Consider the following 15,349-nt stretch of genomic DNA (forward strand, 5'->3'; position numbering starts at 1 on the left):
GAGGCTTGCCCTTATCTCTCCTTCGCTCATCCCGGCGCCCCATCGGCTTCAGACCTTCCTGACTGCTTGGACAAGATTACTAGCACACCCCAGCCATCCGCATACTCAGGTACAAAGACAACAAGAAACTCTGATTCCAGCAACTTACTCCGAGAGATCACGTTTCCAACCAACTTTCTCGTACAAGAACCAAAAGGCATACTTATTAACAAATTCTATACAGATCCGTCATTTTCACCGGAAACAATCCCCAAATGGTATTAACCCTTATACACTCGAAATGTCCATACTGCCAGCAAGCAGTAAGAACATATGCCCCAAATTGTCTCGACACTAGAATTTCACTTCCCCACACCCAGATCCCTCAACCCATATTGATCCCTCACATGAGATGAACACACCATTAGCCTTATCATACAGCTTTCCACCAAGAGCGGTCTGGTGCGAATTATAAAGTGATGGCCTGCAACAGCGAATAGACCGTTCAACGCTGTACAACGGTCCTGTGAAAAATCTTATGCCATCTCCCAAAAACCACGAACTCATGCCGAACACCTTTCACCCATGAATCCTCCGCCGGACATTCGCGAGTTGATCGGCTCCCCGGAGCACGGCAACCAGCTCAGGGCCGTCCAGCGGCTCGAGGAAGCTCTGGCGCTGCAACGGCGAAAGGAAAGCCAGCGCCCCTCGCCTCCCGGCCCCCGCGGGGGTCGAGCGGACGGCGACGGCGCGGGCGATCCGAGTAACCCGCGCGGCCGGCCGGGCACGACGCCTCGGGCTCCGCCCGCTACCTAGCGCAGGTAGTTAGACGAGGTGCGGCGAAGCCCTGCGTGGCCTGACCCGCACCTTTCTCGCAGGACGAATCAATACAGGTCATTTCTCTCTCTCTCTCCTCTACTCCCAACTCCCTATCAAGGCCTTCGCCCTTCCCTTTCTGAATAAAAGATTTAACAACGACAAGCGGAGAAGCGCGAGCGCAGTCTCGAGAAAATGACAGCGGCGAATAAGCGGAATCAGGTGCAGAACAGCGAACGGGTTGTTGGCCATTTTACCTGGCGTGCCTTGCTTGATTAAACTTTGGATATAGAATTATCCTCGCAGCAAGGTCGGGCTATATGCATATTTTTTATCTTCAAGTGGCCGGAGAACGCCCGTACGAAGGTTAATCTATCGTAATGGAATGTTCTCTCACACACGTCCTTCGTTGAAATCCCCGCTCTTCGCCTGAATTCACAGCGGGCGGCACAGCTGCCCAACCCCGTTCTGCCTGGTCAGTCGGTCCCGGGCGGCCAGCCACAGCCAGTGACTCCAGAAATAAGGGTTCCGCCAGCTGGTCCGCCTCAGGGCACGGGGTCGGATGGGGTTTCAGTAAATGTTTATTGAGGTCGTCATTTATTTTATTCGCACTACCAGTGCTGCTGCTACCGCTCTTGTGCAATAGCAGCTTTATGAAGTTACGCGTCGTATATTTTCGCCAATTACAAGCGGGTCCCGCATATTTTGCGTGCCCTGCTTGGAAGTACCGATGTGTCAAGCACGCGCTTGTGAGGTAAAAAAAATAGATGTCGCAAAAAAAATTTTGAAGCCACGCGATCCTGAAAGGCTGGGTCCGTCATTGTGCGCCAAGAAACGGAAGCAGCACTGAGAAATTAGAGAGAGAGAGAGAGAGAGAGAGAGAGAGAGAGAGAGAGAGAGAGAGAGAGAGAGAGGAAGCGAAATAATAAGAGAAAGAAGAGGGGGAGGGAGGAAGAGAAAGAATAAACGTCTTTAATTGCGAGCTCACTGGTGCTTGATGGCGAGAGCACAGGCCCCGTGGGGGCGCTTTCTAATCCGGGATGCCCTGGTCCTGGCTGGCTGCTCGTGCCCTATCTATTAGTTTGCGCTGGGTCCAAAAAGGACGTCGAAACGCGGCCCGGTAAACGGGAATGGCTAGCGAGCAGAATGAGCCCCGGAGGTTGCTTGCCAGGGGCTGGTCAAGTGCTGATGGGCGCGGCCGGGATGTTCAACACAAAGTACAACAGCATAGCGACAAAACGCTCAACCAGGCTCTCCCCTTCACAAACATGTAGAGTTCTAAAAGACATTTTCTTCCTCTTCATACAATGCCTGTCTCGTAAAACTCGATCACGAAGGAGCCATCAAAGATTGCCTTACGCTAACACACACCACTGTTGACGAAACCTAAACTGGTGCTCTCTTCCTGAGAATAAGGTATGGGCAGCACAATAACGAAAGCGTCCAAATAGTCACAGATTCCAAAAAGGCTATGCAAAATATCATAAATGGAAGAATTCACAACTGTCTTTAAAATAGAGCCCCAAACATCGAATCAGTTCCACCGCATTGTCTGGACTCCAGGATACATGTAGCTGGAGGGAAACGAGGGGGCCGACCAGGCTGCGCGAGATCTGACAAACCGCGCGGCTAACAGTTCTAACCTTCTGCAGCCCCTCCCAAGTGGCTTTGGCGAATGCCTCACTGTCGAAAGAGGTGAAAGAGCTCTTTTCCCAACCTGGGCAAGAATCCTTCTGGCGCAGAAGCTTAAACACTGAGGCAAATCCAGACGAACACTTAACCTAACAAATCCCGGCTATTTAAAATGTTCCCTCAAGCACACACAGGCGCATGCAATAAATGCGGAAACCCTTCCAACTTATTTCATGCAGAATGGGCCTGCCCTATCATCGGGCCTTCGGGAAACAACACCAAAAAACATGGTCGTACTATGGGGGGCAGCTCTGGCCAGCTCCCACTTTGGGACTCAGAAGCACTTAATTCTTCGAGCCCGGAGAGGAGCAGAAGAGTTTGGGGCCCAGAAAAGAGGGAACCATCCCTAGGACAATCGCGACACCTCCTTTTTTTCCCTAATAAACGTCTCTCTCTCTCTCTCTCTCTCTCTCTCTCTCTCTCTCTCTCTCTCTCTCTCTCTCTCTCTCTTTTCCGCTTCATAGTTTCTTTTAATTCGCATAACAACATACCGGAATTGCAACTATCGGGAGGTGTCTACAATTCATGTAGCTTAAAGGAGCCATGAAGAGAAAACACAAGTTTGGTTCATTCGAAAGATTGCCTCGTTAGAACCATACTGACACCACTTTTAACACAAACTTCGCTCAAATAAGCTACATAATTAGGAAAAAAGGGAATGACCATGCGACCCACCAGCTCATTTCCCGCAACAGAACCTATGATGTCACACGAGATTGCTCTGCGATTGGCGGAGGCCGGCAAAAGCAAACGCAATAGGCAGGACTTACCAGTTTGCATAGTGAGCTATATGCCCGTTAAACATACTGCACATTCCTTTTATGACACTAAGAACGGTGGAGTAAACGGTTGAAGTTCCGAATAAAGACGCAAGCGTGTACGCCAATGCGTACGAAACTACCGCCAGCCGAACTCGACATATCGCCGTCGCCACCGTCGCGTCGACGAATTTTCGGGTTCGAGGCTCTTCGGGGCCAACGAACCGTTCCAGCACGCACAGCCGCGACCTTGCTTCGTATCGTAATCCCTTCACAGGAGGTTGGCCGTCATATCGCCAACCAGCAAAGGTAAAAATAGAAACGAGGGGAGTATGGAACAGCAAGCAGCGACGAGATAGTGACAGTTGTCGCAGTTTCGGAATGGTGTTGGCTTGCTGCTATTGTTTGGAGCTCGTTTCCAGTTGACAACCACTGAAAACTTCAGTTTGTTCGAGTACTTTACAATGAAATTTCGTTGCTACGTTTTGAAATGCCCATGTAGTACGGGCTAATCGTCGAGGGAATGCGATATCCCCGCCGGTGAGGACATCTCCTTTCATGTGCTGCCCAACGACGAACCTCGGTGAAGCAAGTGGCTACGTTTCGTGAACTTTGCAAACGGAGGAGAACGAGAGCTAAAGGAAGTACGAGTGTGCTCGCTTCATTTCCGAGGAAGTGAATACGGCAGGGACCCTTACGTTAGCTCACTCCTGGGACATGCTGGCGCTCGTCGCCGACTTCGTCAAATCGCCGTCAAAGCGCTCTGACCTTGGGAAAAAATGCCGTACACACCGCGCATTGACACTCGTATCTTTCTGGTCGAAGCAGAGAGCTCGCGCGAACGGCTTTCCATACACGACACCGGCCAACTGGCATAAGCGATACTGCTACTAAAATTGAACTATTATTAACCGTAATAAAAATACGGCACATACGTACCAGTCTGTATTCATCCGTCGCGACGGGGCTGATGAGGCAGCGGTGCCGACGGCTGGGCGTTCGTCTGTTGTGGCTATCGCGGAATGGTCGCTTTCCGGTCCATCCGCGTATCCCACAACTCCTGCCGCTCGTGCACTTAGAAGCATTGAGCGTTCAAGTGGTGTGAGGTTGTTAAATACAAGCCCGAGCTTCTCGGCGAGAGTTTTGTTCTCCGAATCAGGCGATTCCATGGCTAGGGCTGCGGGTGCACTTTTGCACTGCACCGTGCACCGTGAAGAGAAAACAAACTTTTGTTTTCTCTTCACGGCTTCTTTAAGAGCTATGCCAGGATTGCCGATTATATTAATGGGTGGGGGTGGGTAAGTTCCACTTTTTTTACGATTTGGTTCTTCGCACCCCACCACCACCGTATCCACTGTCACTATCGCCGTTTTCGTCGTCGTTGTGAACATGAATTAAACTATCACCGGCGTAGCTGACACTACTGCCAAAGACACTGAAACTTTCTCCTCTGCTCTGGGGCAGCCATTTTCGGAGAAGAAGGAAAGGAAGAAGACGTGCGCGAGCCCTCTTGAGAAGGCTGAAGAGAATGGCCACTCGGCAGCATTCGCACTCGCGTAAAAAGAAACGCCCTCATCAGCGAGCAGACCTCGAAAAGGCGGGCAAGTCCCCTCCTCCAGACCCGGTTTTGAAGCCCAGCAGCAGGCCACAGAAGGCGCCTACTTCAAGGGTCAACGGGCAGCAGCCACCCAAGGCGGCGGAGCTCAACAGCGGCGGCGACAAGGACCAGAAGGTTACCGCAGCGCCTTCAGGCCCCATTAGGGACTCTCCCGAGGGTCAGGCTGGGCGACATGCGGCAGCAAGCAACCTCGGTGGACCGAACGCTGAGGACTCTAGCTCTCCTCCAGGGTACGTCTTCCGGCTTAACAAAATTCCGCCGGATATGTGCGTGTGGGAGAATCGTAGGGTTGTGTCCGCTTAAAAAAAGTCAATTTCGCGTCCGTTTCAAGACGTTAACTATTGACAATTGCGAGGCCTTTAACCTGCATCACTGCACGGAAACAATATTGCTTGTATTGCGTCACAGGTGCATCGTCTGCTCAGTGCGACGAAAAGCTCGCTCGAAGTGGGCACGTTGAAACAGAACCGGCATGGGCTGTACGCGTAATATCTCTCAGAGGCATGAAAAATTAATGTACGTGGCTAAACGGGTTCGGAAAGTTGGTTATGGTAGTATAGGTGACAGTGGAAGCTCATAGAGACAGCTGATGAGGAAACTGCCTGCGCTGGGGGAGGGGGGAGGGGGGGAAGTCGCTGCTCAGATGATGAACAAATTTTGAGTCGAGGTCCTGATATCAGGCACCCGTCCGGTCGGCGGCTTCCTTAGGCCGGGATGCCTTGGACCATGCTGGCCATCGGTTCCGTCTCAACCAATCGTCGCTGGTCTGAAAGGTCGGAGCTAGCTCAGAAAATAATTTATCCGGTGGAGTTCACGCCACACATAGAGCCGATTTGCAGCGGACATAGATACTATTTGGATTGATGGTTGGTGATCCTCTTCATGTCGTTAGAGGTGGTGAGGAAACTTTTGCTGCGAGTTATTTTTCTTCCCATTGTCGTTTAATTGATCCAAGTGGTGTCAATGTGGTCTGTTTTGCCTCACTGCAACTTACCGTATACAAGTATTATGGTCTTCATATTAGACGTGAAAGGAATTAAACGCACAGCCCCGTGCTTGCTGAGTCATGGTTCCCGTTAACCAGAAAATCAATTAGGCAAACGCACGCTGCGAATGGTCGGGAGGTACGAGCCATAGATAGATAGATAGATAGATAGATAGATAGATAGATAGATAGATAGATAGATAGATAGATAGATAGATAGATGGATGGATGGATGGATGGATGGATGGATGGATGGACGGACGGACGGACGGACGGACGGACGGACGGACGGACGGACGGACAGACAGACAGACAGACAGACAGACAGACAGACAGACAGACAGACAGACAGACAGACAGACAGACAGACAGACAGACAGACAGACAGACAGACAGACAGACAGACAGACAGACAGACAGACAGACAGTTTAATGTTAACTTCTAGGGAGGGTTCGAGCCCTCTAAGAACAATCCTAACCATAAGTTAAACTTTCTTCTACACAAGTTCAGTTAAACGCTCTTCATGAACTAAGGTTGTAACTTTGTTGCTTGCAGATTAGTTTATTTTGTGGCAACAGTGCGTTGGACAATAACTGGGGCACACATGACAGGCGCTGGTTTGCGTAGCCGTCCTCCTAATACAACTCTTGCAACGCACTGCTGCTTTCGCCGTATGAACGCAAAATTATGCGCACAACTCATCACTCTGCCTCTACTTATGCTTATCCTGGTGTGATAAGAAGCGCCGAAAATTTTCATGTTCCGTGAAATGCAAGAATGCACCCTTAAACACGACGGACGTGCCTTTTTATAAATTTCGAAACCATGAAGGCAAACGGTGCTTGAAAAAAAAAGTCCCGTTTAAAAAATGCACAGCAAAGTAAGCATTTTACGGCAAAAAGAACATCCCAAAAGAACATTCTATCAATTACAGATTTATGGGGGGAGGGGGGGGGGTACAACCACCACTACCATCATCGCCTCCAGGCTACGACATTGATAAATGTCTGACAAAGCTTAAAACGTCTCGCACCCGAGCGACCATGATTGGCAGGTGTTGGTTGAGAGAATTGCCCAGTAAACCAAGTGTGTACATTAGATGGGCTTCGCATCCGCGTATGCCTGGACTTTTGTTGATATGATGTTCTTTTATGATGTCTTCTGGACATCAAAAAAGAATATCCTATCAAATACAGATTTAAGGGGGAGGTACCACCGCCGCCATCATTTCCTCCAGGGTACGACACCCATCCATGACTGAGAAAGCTTAAACCGTCTTGCACCCATGAGCTTTTGGTTGAGGGAATTTCCCAGTAAAACAGGTGTCGACATTAGAGGGGCTTCGCAGGCGCGTATGTCTGGACGGACGTATGTTATCCCGTGCAGGCCTTCCCCAAAGAGCAACTCGCGGGAGCAGTCGCCTGAGGTGGACAAGCCGCCAGCCGCTGCCGGCCCATCGCCGGTTCCAGGGGTGCCCAACCGCAGTTCTCTCAAAAGGCCTGGCATGCGCAAGGCCAAGACCGTGGCCTTGCACAGCCGTGACGAAGGAGCACACCCTTCTCACTGGGCCGGGAGCCCAGGCGTCGGCGAGAAGGCCGCGGGCACGCAAAAGGCTAACCCGGAAGTCGCCTCCTCGTCACTTGGGTACGCTTGCACGCCGACGGATGTCCTGAGAGAAGTGAACGCTGCGAGATGGCGTTTCAATAAGTAGCATTCTTTGCCGGATACCCCCACAGCCAGGACCATGTAACGCACGAATTTCTACAAAACCGCAGATATCGTGGAAGCAGCACCTTTAATTGGTCGAACAAAATTTCGAAAAAGCACAACAAAAGATAAGAAAAAAGAAAAAAACTTTTAAACAAAGGTTATTGCCAAAACAAAAATATGTGTTCTATACATCTCCCCACAAAACCGAGAAACAAATAGAAAAAGTTGGAAAAAGAGCGTTGGAAATACGTATAAATAATAGCGCAAACGGATCAACTGTGCAGCGCGCTTTGAATCTTCGGACCAAAAACATATTTAACCAAGTAGAGGCACTTCATCGCTATAGCGGTATAAATTGATATCATTGGTGAACAGAAACAAAAGAAAACGTGAAAGAATACAATAATTTCTTTCGCCACTCATAGCCAAATTTGGCTGTGAAGAACTCACATTCTAGACAAGCGGCATAATAATGCTATGCATTAGTAGACAATTCTCTGAATTCCTGCAGATTTTTTGTGCGTACACGCTACGAATGTTCGAACGCCTTCTGTGCACAGGTCTACCGTGGTGCGCGTCAGCTTGTCCAAACTCGAATTACTAAAAACTGGCTTGAAAAATTCGAAATCACAGCCAGATGGAATAGTGGAGATGGTCCCAGTTGGTCCCAACTGGGACCAGTTTGCTTATTATCCAATAAATTAGCACACGGGAATCGGGCCATTAACCAGTCGGCGCCAATTGAGAACAATAACCCGAGATGTACATTTCAATCTGGTTGGAGGCTTTTATTAGTTGCAACGGACCACCATCGTGTCGGGTAGTGTATCTTTGAATCCATGTTGCGTCGTTTCGCATTTATTCCGAGCAGTATCAGGCCGCTTCACCCAATGTTTGTGCATCTTGACAGAACAATGTTTTCTGTTCCGCTCAATGGCGGTCCGCCGTAGTTGTCTTATTGGGATCATAGAATCACGCTGGTGCGGAGCAATGCGTATCTACTTGGTCCTGGGCGCCCAGGTACCGATAATCGAGACCCGCGTAGAAATCAGCAGTTTGAACGTTGCAATAGCGTGATAAGTTGATTTCTATCTGGTAAACACTTGCCTGGCCTGTACCCATGGAGCGGCTTTACTAAAAGCGCCAGCGATAACGTACAACCTTAGACGTTGTGGGTATGAAGAGAACTGGTATGCAGTAATGGGCTCCTTCATCGGTATTAACCGTATTAGATTTCAATGCAACCGCTCTTCTTCCCACTGAACACTTAGTAACGAAGGATACGAAATTTTTAACCGAAAGTCATCTTTATAAAGCATTGCGTATAGCTCTTTGTCGCCAATAGCAATGACCGTAGGGCGGCGCCCAAGAGGAAAAATTGCAAAGGCAGCCAAAATTTTGGTCGTATAACAGCGATATTTGTTTGCTAAGTGAGCCTGAAGACGCGCTTAATCCGGATACCCGTTCTGCTGCTGCACCTTACGACGCCACCTTCTCTCAATTCCGATATCGATTCGCTAAGATGTTGCAACGAATGGGTTGTAAAAAAGCTCGTTTTCTCAGTGTTTGAGGCTGTGTCCAAGATTTGCCTTAAACGCGGCAGTAAAAGGTTAGGATATATAGTGCGAACATTACAGGTTTTAGTTACACAGAGGCTGCGGTAGTTTCGGTAGTTGGCTTTGAACGCATTGACACTACAGGAAAGCCGATACTTTTAGCTGCGTAGCTGTTGTAGGTGAATCCTTTCGTAAATCTTCTGTTGGTTGTGCGTCATGCAGGCGGCCTTGCAGAATCCGCTTTCCAGACACACACACCGTAGAGGGAGCGGGAGTGCCGTGGTCTCGCAGGCACATGCGGGTTCCTCTCCCTCCTGCCCGGGGAGTGAGAAATTTACCTCCCCATTCCTTTGCGCGAACCGTAGAATTTGCGCTGAGACGAAGGGTTCCGTTTTCGGGGGAGCACCCGTGGACATTCGTGGCGACACAAGAGAAGCACAGTTCCTTTGTTTCAGCAGATCTCACACTGGGTGTCAGTTCTAATTGCATTCGCTACTCCTGATCACACTGATGCCTCCTTTTTACGCACCCAGGAGGACCCCGCAGAACGTAAACAGCTCCAAGAGCGCACTGCCCTCGGGCCGGAAGCGAAACCCCAGCATCGTTACGTTCAGCCAAGACATGAACACGAGCCGCGGTTCCAAGGTACGAATTACCGCATTCATTTCGTGTATTTGCTTACAAAGTTCCAATACAAAAATATAAGGATATATGTGGATGCAGTCAACGTTTAAAAATTCGTTCCTCTAGAACAATCCTTCTTGCTGGGCAGCTGGAGCATCGAAATTGCACCTGTACTGAACAGCCACACGATATTACTAATGCAAATTTTTCGATAGTATACAGTCGTTCGTTTTTGGAGGAGAATTGAGGTAGTTGGAATAAGTTTGTGTGCCCACAGCTTAAAAAAGGGATCGACAGAGTGCAGACAGGGGGGGAAATGACGTCAAGAACGTTTTGGCCGTTCTTTTTTAAGATGCCACAGATTTCGTGGCGTGTATTGCCTATTTGCTGTCCTCTTTGTGGCCTTGGACTCACAAATTCGCCTCACGGCACCAGTGTCCTATCCTAACCTTCACAGTGCCCCCTCGGATTCTGACAATCGGCAGAGCACAGGCATTCTTCGATCATAATCAGGACTTCACGTCCACGCGCTTCATCGCATTCTTAGGGTGAAGTCAATGAAATAAATAAATATTGAAACAGATGCGGGTGTGTCTCGTGGCTTCGTGGGACTTTCTTGGTGATGCCCAGAGTTACCGGTTTCAGACTCCGCGTGCACTATACGAAAGCCTGCTGCATCAAGAAAGAAAGCTGAACTTTGCCATCCTTGAATCTCTCGATGACGTCGCGTGTGGGACATCTTTTCTATTGCTACCGCCATCGCACTCGTTTAATGAGCGAATCTTAGATGGCCCCTCATGAATTGCGGAAACAATTCAGTGATCTCCTTCTGATTTGTAATGTGGAGAATATCATTAGCCTGTTTGCGGGCAATGTAGCCTTTGCACTTATTACGTTGGTGGGATTCCGGCAACCAAGGGATTACGGCACGCATGGGATTCCGGCAAATGACCACTCCTTGCACGCTGTTACATTGGTAAAGGCGTCCGCGTGCCGAGCCCCATCGGCTCCGTCATGTATTGGTAGTATGGTGAACGAGCGGAGAGTAGGAGCACTGCCTTGGTGTTGGCGGTCTTACAGCATGAATATGGCAGGGCGATGCTCCTTATGAAAGCCCGAAGAGATCGCTCATGGGTCTCCGAAAAGCGGAATTTATTCACAGGAGCTTCGAGGCTCACACTCTTCCAGGGTGTTGCGCACGGCCCAAAAAAAGTGGAGACACACCAGAATTTCCTCCCCCGCTCTTGTGATAACCGGCGCATCTTGCGTCAGAGAGAGGGGCCAGGAACGGTTCTAAGCGAGAGGTTCCCGTTCGCAGCGACGGGTCCCTGTCCGCCACCGCCAGTTTCTTCCGAATTTTCGGCGTGAATCATCGCCAATGAGTGCCCGAGGGACGGACATGCTCCGGCTTGTCGTAACTTGAGGGGGGCGGGGTTTAGAGTAGCACACAAAAACTTTACTGCAGTGCCCCAAACTTTGATCACGTACGCACAAGGTAGCGGCGCGCTGAATCATAACAATGGTTAAAAGCGATACTTAATTGTGCAAATTTTTATTAACAATTTTCGCGCCATCGCCATCTGATCCTCCGCAACACGCGCAAATAATCTCACCCGACTGATACCAGATCATATTCAGTGCAACCGTGATTATTAACACACTAACAGGAACATTTTTCTGAACTATATATATTCATGCATTTGAAATTTTACTCGCGGCGTTAATCCGGTGAACCTGCCTTTTACGTGTGTCGTAAGGACCCGTGTCACAAAGAATCCGGCGGCGTCGGCGGCGTTGACCGTGAGCAATAATCCGACGTGAGCGAGTGATCCCGTAGCGCCAGCTTGTGGCGGCCATTGAGAACCCCGAAGCGTTTGTAACATGCTGCCTCAGTGGATGGCGTGTGAACAAGAGCGGAAAGCTTCTCCACTCGCGGGCGCCTTTAGTAAGTAAAACACCGTCAGCTCTAGGCTGTAAAGGCCAGAATACACGGAGCGATCTTTCACGGTGAAGTTTGCGTGGCGGTTGTAAATTCGTCGGGCTGAACTACATGGAGCGAAGACGCGGCGTCCTACGTTGCGTCAGCTGCGCCGCCGCTAGGTTGCTCTCAGTGTGGCTAACTGAACGTCCATGCCCGGAATCAACGGCAGCGTTCAGTAAACGGACCTAGTGAAGGAGCTTCCCGCTTGGGTTGTACGTCGTTTGACAATACTGCGTGACTAAGGGGCGTGTCTTCTGCTGAAATAGGCGTTTTCAGTTCTCAAAAGGGCTAAAGGCAGTAAAAAAATAGCAGTGGCTCAGCTCGGCTATGCCAGGATATACGTAGCATGAGCTAAGGTTCGGCTGCTTATGCGGCTGGTTTCCTGGATGCATAGGATTACCTGATTATAATGCTTACTGCTGCTAAAACGATTTCCAATCAAATCCAATCCAATCAAATCAAATTCAATCCAAGTTAATCCAGTCCAGTCCTATCAGGATATTCGTAGCGTCGGCTAAGGTGCAGCTGGTTATTCTTGGGTATCCTGGTTGTCTAGGATTACCTGATTATCATGCTTACTGCTGCTAAAATGATTTCCAATCGAATTCAATCCAGTCAAATAAAATGAAATCATATCAAACAAATCCAATCCAATCCAGTCCTAATCCAATGGCGGTGGCGGCGTCGGCTCAGGCGCGCCAGCTGTGCGCCGTGAGACGTCACTGCTCCTCGGGCATGCGTAGCGCGGCTGTCCAGGAGCCCGCGAAACTGGTCAACCTCAGGCAGTGCAGCTCACGCTACAAAAAACGAAAATCCCCTGGGAGACTTCAACTAGCGACTCCCAGAACGTGAAAACGGCATTCTACCTCCACTTTATAGCTTTAGAATCCTGCCTCCGAACATATGGCTGGCGGCTTTTAGTATTTTCCTGTATTTCAGAGACTCTCGCAGTGATATCGCCTGTTCCGCACACGCCTAACTTGCAGACGGGCCCCATGTGGCTGTTCACACAAGTTATGTTACCGGACAACCTTTATTTAAACTAATAAAAGCTATCGTACATGCCTATCTCGGGGACACAAGCCACGGTAGTTGGGTCGGACCGTGCTGCGCTTGCGGCTTGAGCGATCAGAAACGCGCGGACTTTACTTCTTGCAACACAATTTTGCTCAATCGATATGAGATGTACAATCCGTTTTTTTTTCAGCTCAAGTAGGCGCGGGACAAGCGAACGTCTATCAAACTCTTCCAAAGCAGCCGTCTGCAGCGGCCTGTACACGACATACGCCATGGAGGGGAAATCGGAAGACCTGATTGGTTCCTTCGGTTTGCCGCTCGCCGCCGCTTCGCCACCGACTAACTTTTCTGTTCACCAAGATTCATGTCGAGGCTCCTCGCTTTTGTTACTCGGCCACCTATCTCTTTATCACCCCCTTTCTCCTCTCTAATCCCCCTCCTCCCCCTCCCCACCGCACTGGGTTGTATACAGGTGAGCCCCCAGTTGGGCTCAATAATATCCCCAGGGCACTTCCTTTCCTTTTCACCCGAACCACCTAGTAGTAGTAGTACCCTGCTAGATCGGTGACGGCCGATGTTTTTTCCGCCGCCAAGCGTCGGGCGCGCACCGCTGTGCGTTGTCCGTCGTCTTTTCGTCGCATATTCGCTCCATCTATTCTGGCCTGAATGCATCGCGCCACATTCTCGCTCATGACACACGTGTGATGCATGCGCTGCCGTATATGAGCATCTGGTGCACTGCAGGACGCTCCATCATGCCGAGTGCAATAATGCTTTCGCGTTCCACGCTTAAAATTCGCTTCTCCACCGAAATTGGCCTCTCGTCCATAGGTGATCCGTAAAATCGGTTTTAGCCCTACGGAAGGGTCTTCTGTACGCTAAAGAGCATGTCGGATCGAGAAGAAAACAGGCTTTAAGGGGAAGCCGAAGCTACCTCGAATATTTACGGGCAGAGACAGAACCACTTTTTACGGGTTCCGGGATGAATAAATTTGTTATGATAAAAGAAAAATCTCCGCAATAATTGGCGCCTCTGATTGTTACCCCAACTCTTCTGCAGTAGTGCGGGCTAACAGGAGATGTTTGGTTGTTGTGATTAGCTACAACCTGGGCGATGTTCACTTTGCGGTCTGGATGAGGTACCTACCCGGCGAAGCTGCGGCAAGCCCTTATCGCACGCAAGATATTCGTAGCAAGAGGCAGTCTAGGGGACACGAGCGGTTCGCATTTATATAGCCTCTTTTGGTCGTGTTCATTGATACGGTGGCCGCAACGGGGAGAGAGAGAGAGAAATACTTTATTTAAGCCCCATAAGGTTAGTCTGGGTGGCGGGTGACCGACGGTGGTAACCGGCCAGTGACCATTGGAGCTCGCTGGATGACCTTAGCCTGGACCTCACGGTCCGAGCTGCACAACGCCTTCGCCCAGTGCTCTCCGTCTGTGAAAGGGGGGAATGGGTTTTGGGGGCACTGCCATATCCAGTGGTCTTAGGTATGGAGGGATCCGCAGTCGGGACACAAAGGGGTGGGGTACAAGACGGGTAGATAAGGTGAAGTCGATATTGGCAAGGGAGAGCGTGTGTCTGGGTGAGTCGCCATAGGCGTTCCTCTTCATTGGAGAAGGTCGGAGCGGCTGGGGGTAGTTGGCGGCGGGAGAAGCGGTAGTGCGAGGTTATGTCGTTGAAGGTAACAAGTATGTCGCGGGCTGATAGGGCTCCGTGGAAGGGCTCAAGGCCAGGACCAGCTCAGACGGTGAGCTCTCGAGCGGCCCTGTATGCTGCCTCGTTCCCCCCCCACACCCGTATGGGCCGGAGCCCATACCAACTCGACTGGGGTGGTGGGAGAATTTCGAAGAAGGATTTTGAGGGCCACAGGCGAGATCATTCCTATAAGCTTCACGGCTCCTGTATCTCGCAGCGTCAACATAGAAAGTGGAGGAGGTGATTGGGCACAGCTTGGTTAACGTCCTCGCCCTGTGCTCCCTGCGCGCTCGATGAAACGTCGGGTGCATATTGCGCGGTATGGGTCTCACCGTTAGTAGCTGATGAATGTGGCTGGGAAGGGGAATGGGCGCGTCGATAAAGAATGGGCTGTCAAGGCGCAGCTGTCGGAGAGCGTGGTTGTGAGACTAGTGAGCTGACTCAAGAGATGCGTCTCAATCAACTCTTCGGCGGTGTTAAAGACCACAAGTGGTTCAAGGCGGGCAGTGGATGTGCTCTGAGGTACCTACAGCGATGTTTTATAAATTTTCCTAATTAGACAATTGATCTGCAAAACCTGACACCCCTTGCCCCGGGGGCTCGTGCTTACAATTACATTCGCGATTTCCTTACCGATCGCACTGCAGTCCTTCAGATCAACGACATACACTTTGACATAATACACCTACCCTCAATAGGCACCCCACAAGGCGCTGTCCTGTCGCCACTGTTATTCAATATAGCAATGATTAATCTCCCCCAGCAGTTGAATAACATACCATCCCTTCACCACAGTCTTTATGCCGACGACATCACCTTGTGGACGACCGGGGGCAGTGATGGGCACATTGAGGATACCCTTCAGCAGGGCGCAGATGTCGTACCTGCCTACGCTCGTGGCGTTGGACTTGAA

At 50.2% G+C, this 15,349-nt stretch overlaps 1 protein-coding gene across 1 annotated transcript; it reads left to right on the forward strand.

Moving 5' to 3' along the window:
* The first annotated feature begins 4,773 nt into the window (after positions 1 to 4,773).
* LOC144146344 (uncharacterized) lies at positions 4,774 to 9,820 on the forward strand. The gene is made up of 3 exons (XM_077678300.1): positions 4,774 to 5,093; positions 7,236 to 7,493; positions 9,649 to 9,820. The coding sequence occupies exons 1-3, from the start codon at positions 4,774 to 4,776 to the stop codon at positions 9,818 to 9,820; spliced, it is 750 nt and encodes a 249-aa protein (XP_077534426.1).
* The last annotated feature ends 5,529 nt before the right edge of the window (positions 9,821 to 15,349 follow it).

This window comes from Haemaphysalis longicornis, unplaced genomic scaffold, assembly GCF_048455015.1.
Source record: "Haemaphysalis longicornis isolate Haplotype H1 unplaced genomic scaffold, Haemaphysalis longicornis Haplotype H1 scaffold_7, whole genome shotgun sequence".
NCBI lineage: Eukaryota > Metazoa > Arthropoda > Arachnida > Ixodida > Ixodidae > Haemaphysalis > Haemaphysalis longicornis.

Coding starts and splice junctions, on each gene's coding strand:
- LOC144146344 (XM_077678300.1), top strand. CDS start 4,774: ATGGCCACTCGGCAGCATTCGCACTCGCGTAAAAAGAAACGCCCTCAT. Junction 5,094..7,235: donor GACTCTAGCTCTCCTCCAGG/GTACGTCTTCCG, acceptor TATCCCGTGCAG/GCCTTCCCCAAAGAGCAACT. Junction 7,494..9,648: donor GTCGCCTCCTCGTCACTTGG/GTACGCTTGCAC, acceptor TTACGCACCCAG/GAGGACCCCGCAGAACGTAA.